This window comes from Xiphophorus maculatus, chromosome 7 (assembly GCF_002775205.1).
Source record: "Xiphophorus maculatus strain JP 163 A chromosome 7, X_maculatus-5.0-male, whole genome shotgun sequence".
In the NCBI taxonomy this organism is placed as follows: Eukaryota; Metazoa; Chordata; class Actinopteri; order Cyprinodontiformes; family Poeciliidae; genus Xiphophorus; species Xiphophorus maculatus.
Genome location: NC_036449.1, coordinates 16,534,589 through 16,543,478, shown reverse-complemented (window position 1 = coordinate 16,543,478; position 8,890 = coordinate 16,534,589). Strand labels below are relative to the sequence as shown.

The 8,890-nt window shown below is 38.9% G+C and overlaps 1 protein-coding gene across 1 annotated transcript; it reads right to left on the bottom strand.

The window, feature by feature from the left end:
• Positions 1 to 6,102: 6,102 nt before the first annotated feature.
• LOC102235581 (homeobox protein Hox-D9a) lies at positions 6,103 to 8,657 on the bottom strand. The gene is made up of 2 exons (XM_005806266.2): positions 7,287 to 8,657; positions 6,103 to 6,877 (listed from the first exon to the last, which is right to left on the bottom strand). Exons 1-2 carry the CDS (start codon positions 7,864 to 7,866, stop codon positions 6,633 to 6,635), a joined length of 825 nt encoding a protein of 274 aa, XP_005806323.1. The 5' UTR covers positions 7,867 to 8,657; the 3' UTR covers positions 6,103 to 6,632.
• Between the last annotated feature and the right edge of the window lie 233 nt (positions 8,658 to 8,890).

Sequence of the window (8,890 nt, the reverse complement as noted above, 5' to 3'; positions counted from 1 at the left end):
ACTTTCTGCAAGAATTTCTTTCTGTGAATTTGCGTCATGCTCGAATTGCTTAAGTTCATCTTTGTTGACTCGGTTTTAACAGACTGGAGACGCGCACAGAGCTGCAGTGTACAGCGAAATCACGTAATTATGATCAAATATTGACATGTTTTAATGTCTGGCTTAAATATTAAAATAATCCAGTAGAAAATATCGACTATGTGGGAAAACGTCCAATTTTTTATATTATCTAAATAACGAGGAAATATTTCAGAATTTTTTCTTACCAGTAACTTATTATTAGTATTGTGTGTTTTTCGTCAATATGATAACTACACGGCTGGGACAAGACATAAGCGAACTGAGCTGCTGGTTAGTTGGCTGGACAGAACTGATGTAATTATTTAAAAAAAGAAGCGGACATGTAAGCGGATGGAAACTGTTGTCAGAAAAGGTCCAACCAAGAACTAGGCTTGCAAATTAGCTTGTGGCTATAAAACGTACGCATAAAACAATAGCTGATTTGTTTTTAACATGTAATACAGTTTACTGTGTTGTTTTTGAATAATTAAACTTGAATTGAATGGAATAGAGCAAAGTGTTTTGTTGTCAAACTGTTGTTTCTTATACTGAACTTTCCTAATAAGTGTAATCACCTAAAAAGCACAAGTAAATGCAAAAGGATCTGAATTTAAGTAGAATAACTACTTTTATTTATTTTACTCATTTCTAAAAGTAATCTATATATTTTTTACAACATTTGATGTCAATGCAGCTTTTGAAAATTGGACTAAAATTCTTACTGATTCCTGTGTTGGAATAATCCACAAACACCAGTAAGAAGGAAACATCAGTTGACCTGCGGTGTCTGAGGGTAGCAAGGCCTAGATAAAATGTTTTGGGGGTTTTTTCTGGGCCCCTTGCCCTATTAAACAGGCTTTGGATAGCTAAGTGTTTTATTTTATTTTATTTTATTTTATTTTATTTTATTTTATTTTATTTTATTTTATTTTATTTTATTTTATTTTATTTTATTTTATTTTATTTTATTTTATTTTATTGGATGTCATGCTTGCCACTCACAGTCCTTCCAGGACTGAAAGAGACATGGGAGAAGATTCAAATCGATATGGATCACAAACTAATATCATGAGAACATTATAAACATAAGGCCAAAAACGACAAAACTTGATGAAATGAAAACTAGCGCTTCGTTTATTACCTACATATGTTCTAGTGTCTCCTCTGAGATACTGAAAACTCTTCAGATGCAGGATTTTTTTCTCTTCGCATTTTACACTAAGTGGGTGTGCATCCTTTCGCAGTGCGTTTCTGTTTTCCTTCGCTGTGTTATTTCAACACATTCTCACTCCCGACTCGTCATTGGCGAGTTGGGACGATTTCTGACCATGCGTCACCCCCTTTCAGCCTCAGAAAGCTGCTGCAGGCTTTGCTCTTTTTCTGAGTTCGACTTCTATTCTATTCAATCGAACTGAAATATAACGAACCGAATATAATTTACTCAAATAGGCTGGAAACGAGCAGCGGCAGTTCAACTAAGCGCAATTATGCAGATTTGACCAAAAAACCGAACTGAAATACAAACATCGAGTTTTCTTCTTATAGAACAATATTTCAGTTGTTAGGCGTTTGTAATCCTCTTAGAGAAAAAAATTGCTTAATTGTGCTCTATAAAGAAAATACAAGTATGTCTATTTCCACATAATCAACATGTGACTCGTGTATTGTATTATAATTACGATCGAATTACAATGTATTCAATCGATTTAACTTGAGATGAGTTGGTCAACCGTAAAGTGTCTTGAAATGTCGTGTAGCCTATTACTTGTTTTGTGGTGACTAAATTAAATTAAAATTAAAATTAAATTAAAATGAATTTAAAGCAAAAAAAAACATACGCTGTGCACTTACTAAAACATTCATAAAAATACTAACAGCGCATTTTATAGTTGTGGGTTTTAAGCTTTTTGTTGTTGTTGTTTAAAAGCACAAATGTTGGCTTGCTTCCAGTGATTAATAGCTTCAATAAACAGCGTTTTCCACACGTGCATTTCCAGTGGCTAACGCTTAGCCTCTTGGCCTCCTTCCAGCCTGGCCACAAAACGTGTGTGAATATTTTGAATCCACGGCTGCAGCAGGACTGCAGACTGAAATAGCTGACCCTGCTATCATGATCGGCGCAGGCACAAGACACCAAGTCTCTCTCTCTCTCTCTGTGTGTGTGTGTGTGTGTGTGTGTGTGTGTTGACTCGGAAACTGGGACACTGAGAAAAATTCTTTCAACACTACATAATGCACTACGATTTGAATGCCTGCGTTATATTCCTTCTGGCCGGCCTCAGCCCCAGCCAGCGGGTTACACAACAAAGCAAACCAGAGCCGTGTTTTCCTCCCACAGCTCCGATTGTTTGCTTTACAGCCTGCAGCCAACTGAGACGAGAGATATCTCTCCAGCACATGCTGGAATATGGAACTGATGTTTTGTTGTGAGCTAAAAGGTTTTAATTATAATCATGTGGCTGGCCGACATATCAAAGGATTTTTTTTTTCCCCCTAGCCATGACAGTCACCTTAAAATCTCCATTAGAGGCGAAGCGCTCATCACACGGACACCTAGAAAACATCAAGGCTGCAGACTAAGAGCCAAAGAATCAATTCAGCATGTCCTCTGATTGTTCTAATATTTGTCTTAGTCTTGTGCTTTAACGGCGCCGTCTGCTGCTTGTGTTTGGACACTTGGAACACCGGAGACTCTCATGACTGTTAGTCTCAAAAGGAATCAAAGCTCTGTAGTATTTGTGCATAGTTTTTGTCCATGTAAATATTATAAATTTACTTCCATTAGTGTTTTTAGGCATTTGGTATATCTATGTTCTTTTAGCAAGAGAGTTGTCTTACGGTAATTATTGCTCGGAGGTTGTTTTTATTGTCTGAGAGGATGGTTGCCTGGTGATTTCTTTTCCAAACAACTCCAGCCAATAGCTAGCAAGTAGGAAAAAATGAACTGAACTGAGCTGAAGTTGATGCAATGTAATCCTCGAAGTTCTGTGGGGTTTTTTTTTTTTTTTTTAGTAGCTCCACTAAGGAGAGAGACATGGGGTGGATTATGGGCAATTTAATGACCACCCCTTTAAACTTTCACACACCATGCAGGGTCAGGCTCTTCATTCCAATTCGGTAGTAGTTATGATACAATGTTGCCTTAAGTTATTTTATTTTAAAACTTGTGAGGTTAAAGGTTCAACATCCATTAGTTAGTTAGTTGGTTGGTTGGGTAGTTGGTTATATAGTTAGTCAGTCAGTCACGTCACACCTTGGTTAAACAGTTTGGAGAATTAAATAATTTCAAAATCAAGGACTCCTAAATTTAGCATGTTTTAACATGTACATTCAGCTAATTTTTGCAGGATATTCACAAAAAAATCGACTTAAAGTATGTTAAGAAGGGTATTGAGGGGATAAGGGGGTTTTGTAACCACAGATGGGGTTTGTGTACATATATTTTTTTCCTACTCATTTTTATTAGACCTATCTTTCAAGTTATACCACAGGATCATATCGGAATAAAACTTCTGACTTAGGTTTTGGTTTTCATGTCCAACCCCAAGACTGTCGGCGGCCAACATGTGGTTAGCCCTTTCAAAGCTTTCAGGAGTCTTTTTTTTTTTTTTTTAAATAAATGCAGCTGTCATTCTTTTAAGCTAGTGTTATTCATAGTAATAATGTTTTTTTCCAGACCACTTCAACAACAGAGAGCGAGGAGTTTGGTTTCTACATGAATTTTATATTAAGACTTTGATGTTGTTTAATCCTGGATGGAAACCTCTTTCAGGGAAACTTTTATTCATTTATTGTGAAAGTTTGTTGCTTTAACAGTAGAATTGCTTTACTTACAACCAAATCTGACCCAAGACTGTGCAAGTATGGGGAGTTATCGCATCTCTACTAATAACCTCCACATCTACATGAAGCTCGTAGTTATTGAAGATAACTTTTGAAGATGAGGTCATTGTAAGTGGGGGACAGTTAATATACTTCTACACCATAAATCTGTTTAGAGAAACAAAAAAAATGACAGAAAACATGTTACATGATCTAGATAAGATCAACACTGAACATCAAGGGTAGTAATGCATAATTCATTCAGAAAATATTTCATCTGTAAACTTGATCCGTGAGATGAGTTTAGTTCTCTAATGGGGTTTGTAGGTTTCGAGCCTCATGTGGTTATTTGGTTCCCACATAAACAGCTTGGGATGACCTGGGTCATCCCTGCTTACAAAAGAGGGGATTTTTGTTTTTGTTATTGTTGTTGTCTAAGCAGTTTGTAGTTATTTACTGTAGATTTTGTTGTTTCTCCAGGTTGGCATGATTTGTTTACACTGAGGTGCTGTAGATAGGAAGCATCCATCCAGGACCCATTCAATAAGCTACTATAATTTAAATTAGAGCAATATTAACACCGTAGAAATAAACAACCAGCTCTTCATCTTGAAATAAAATAGACTACTGCTCCCCGCTGGAGTATTTTGGATTAATTATCATTCTTTCATTAATACCTAAGCCAAGCACAATTTTCAGTAGTAAGAGAAATATAATAGCAACCATGATGATAAGATATAGCAGTTTATATACTCTTTTTATCATGCATCAATAACTCTGAATTACTGCTGTTCAATTTGACAGTAACATTTTTTCTAACTTTGACTTGAAAATTAAAGTACATGAGCTAGTGGGTGACTCCTCATCCACTAGCTCTGTTTCTGCTTTTTAATGATAAATAAATAGTGTTGTTAAAAAGTGTTGTTCCACAGTTGGTTGAAGATCATTCCGAGCTCTAAGTATTTTTTTTCCTGCTCCAACCACAAAACAGCAAACCACTTTTTGCTTGTGCAGGAAAACGTGTAATTGGGACATTTATTATTATTATTATTACTATTCTTTGTTGAAATATAATTCTGCGAAATAAATAAGAACTCCCTGCTACCCCTGCTTACTTCAGTATACTGTTCTTTCCCGACAATTAAAACTGTCTGCTCCTTTGTGCAACTGTGTGACATTCTCCAGCATCATGAAAGGGGGGAGGTCTGGATTCTGTCAAAAGATTTCCAAATCAACTGCTCTCGTTAAAAAAAACCACACAATAAACGCATAAAAAGAAGATATTATGTGTCCAGCTTTAAAAACGTGCGCAAACCTGCATCTGAATGGACATCTTTGCAATGTAAATCACTGGACGCATGTATGAGGACACTGGATATTTCATTAGTTGTTCCTCAGGATTCAATTGCACCTAAAGACCAACGTCGCCCTCTAGCGGTCTTGTTTTTTTTTTCTTAAAAGTGCCTCAGAAGAAGATGAAAGATTACATTTGAAACTATATATTTCAGCACTCAGATTTAGCTGACGTTAACCTATAAGCATGCCAGTCAATTTAAGAACCAAATTTCACAAATGCAAATAAACTACGCATGATGACGATGGAGTGGCACCTGGCGTGGCTCAACGTCTCAGACCAAAATAGAGGCATCAGATTGAGGGGTCGCAACGCGCTCCGTGCAGTCAAAGTGAAGTTTTTCCCATCGGTGGGAAGTGCAGTTGATGAATAAACCTGACCATTAAGCCAGGGGATGGTGTTGGGGGGGTGATTTCCTCTGAAACAATTCATCGTCCAGACACCCGTGGTGGAAAAAAAAAAAAAAAAAAAAGAGTGTCTATACTTTCTGTTTGTCAGCGAGACGCGCAAAAAGCCAAAAGAGGAGCTGATGGGGGTTTTCAAAAAAAACGAGTGCAATTACTGAGCAGGCCCCATAAACTAATTTAGGCCAGACGTCTGGCCATTTCTATAGCTTTATTGGACCGCGGTTCTTCCTGCTTTAAAGCAATTCCTGGTGCAAGTTGGACAATAAATTAGAAATCCGTCGAAAACACCCTCGCCCGATCATAAACACTTAATTACTCATATAAAAGTTACCTTTAAAAATGTTTAATTTGAGAAAATAGGTTATTCTTATCTCATGGTGTTATTTGTCAAAAATGCAATGAAGGATATTTTTGATGGGGAAAAAAAAATCGAATCACTAACATAAGAATCATGAAATTTTTCTTTATTGATGTAAATTATAAATATGGAATAAGCCTTTTGAGAATATATCGCACCCTCTTAGTTAAAGAAACTGTACACACACACACGCACCGTTTTTCTGTAAACGTTGTTTATAACCCTTGTCGCACAGATCACATTTGTGTGTGTGTGTGTGTGTGCTCGGAACCAGAGCAGTCAAAATGTCTTGCTGCAAGGGGACATATTTTACTCCATATCTTAAAAAAGGCGAAAAATACACATACACACACACGCGCGTGCGCGCGCGCGCACACACAGGCACGCTTCATATCGCACCAACTTCCCAGTGTGCAGATGATGAGGCTAAACAAAAATGAAAACCAGTTTGTATGGCTTGAAGTTATCCGGTGCTGGATCTCACCAGGACAAATTCCTCATATGTGATGCATGTGTGTCCGATGATGCTGTCACTTACAATCAAAGGCCCGTTTGAAAAATGGCTGCACAAAATAACTGTGAGATAGTTCAGATGGGTTTTCCTTTTGCCACAGAAAAAAAAAAGAAGAGTTTAAATGACCTCCTTGCCGCTTCTCTCTCTGTTCATCTTCTTCATCTTCATCCTCCGGTTCTGGAACCAGATCTTCACTTGTCTCTCCGTTAAACTGAGTATGCGAGCCACCTCGTAGCGCCGGTCCCTTGTCAGATACATGTTGTAGAGAAACTCCTTCTCCAGCTCTAAAGTCTGATATTTAGTGTAGGGGCAGCGCTTCTTCCTCGTCGAGCGGGCGTGGATCCAGTTGGCAGCAGGGTTATCTAGAAAAGGAGATATAACATGAGGTGATCTCGAATGTGGCTTGAGTTCTTAAATAGCGGATTTGTGGTGGCCTGAGTGTGGAATTTTTGTTAAAAAAAAGCGGAATACAGGTAGATATTATGTACAATAATTAGGTGTGATTGGATTAAATTAATTTCATCTTCCTGAGAAGATTGTTGCTGTATTAACGCATCATATTTGGGTGACATTATTGCATGAAAAAGACCAGAGTTCCCTGCAATAACCTTTTCAGGGCGGCTTCCCCCCACCCCCATACGCAGCCTCAGTATAGTCCCAGACACTTTTATAGGTTAGTAAAACCTCCAGTTTTACACACCCAGCTCATCCAGTTCTCCCAGTTGTAAATCAGCACCAGCTATTTCTATTTTTTTTTTTTCTTAAACTTACTTGGGTCAAGTTGTTGTGGCTTTTCGTCTTTGGGATCGCCATGACTCGAAGCCTCGCTCCCACTCCGCTCCCTGCTCGCCTTTTCCGGACACTCTGCAGCTCCACAGGAGAACTCCGCGGTCACGGGTCGCGCCTCAGCTCCGGTCCCAGCTTCAGTTTCCTCCAGCGGGTCCCCGCCTGTAGGCTTCCCGGGCAGGAGGAGCTCCGGCTTAGTCCCGTACGGTCTGCTGCCGGAGGAGTGGAACCCGGCGAAGGAAACGTGGTTGGAGATGGGGTCCATCCAGGAGCGCACGCCGACGTATCTGCTGTCCGATGCGGGCAGATGGGACTGGTGGTGGTGATGGTGGACATAGGGGTGATAAAGTCCCTGAGGGTGCATCGAGGACCAGGACGGGGTGAAAACGGCGGACTTTGGTGAAAAGCTGCAGGAGGAGAAGTCTGCGCTGTCCCCGGCACCTGGCGGCGGCCTCGGGGTCATGGTGTGCGGCGGCTGGATGAAGCGAGCTCCGTACATCTCCTCCGGCTCCTGCCCCATCATAGCGTCCACAAAGCAGTTACCGAGAGCGCCGCTGGAAGACATTTTTCCATCCCTTCCTTACTCATATAAAAAGGGTTGCGCTGTTAACGGGAAGCTTCCCTCTATGAACAATCATAGTATTTTTGCTGGCCTGCATCTTACAGGGATTGGTTGCATGGATCACGTGGTCATATTTACCAATACAGCCAGTGAATAAATCCTCCCCCTTTTTTCATCAGCTTTAATTTAGATTTTCATTGTAGGAAATCATTAAAAAAAAACGCGATGGAAATCAACATATGTATTCTAAGAAATCAGACATTAAAGAATCCAAATTTAAGATAAATACGAATTGTCCCGTATATGTCTAAGAATACTCTTATAATGTCGCCCCGACATACCCTGAATGCCTGTAAAGCCCTTTATAGACTTACAAAGTCCTCGTAAAAGAGATGTAATAACACGCTGTAAAGTAGCAGACGCCGTTTCCGTTCACAATGCGGTGTATGCATTGTTAATATTTGGCAAGGAAAAGTACATTATGTTGAACTCTATTATATTACGGGCTGGTTTCGTTTTTCCATGCTAAGGGAGGAAATAGCAGTGGCTGGAATTATTGTATTCATTCAAGGCAGAGCAATAATGTATCAATAAATGTTTTATGAGGTGCGTGTCGTCGTTGTTTCCAAAAGGCTGTGTCCTGTGTTTAGATGTTAATCTGCTTTTTCTAGGTTGTTTTTTTGTTTGTTTGTTTATTTGTTGTTGTTTTTTTCTAAATGTCATTTTAATTCTTAAGCTGATATGAAGCAAACTGACGTTTACCCCAATTCCACAAAATTATGTTATTTTATTAAACGTTATTGGATTGCTACATTTGAGTAGTGTTTATGAATCTTGCAAAAATAATTTGGGGATTTTTGTAATTCTAAAAATATAGACATTTTTTTTTTGTGGCCACGTGTGAATTTATTTTTGAATAAATGGCAAAGAGGATGAATATCTCGGAGGACACGCAGAGCTTCCTTATTCCAAACGAACTCATGCTTTGATACAACCCATTCTAACGCTGTGTTTATGGTGTATTAGT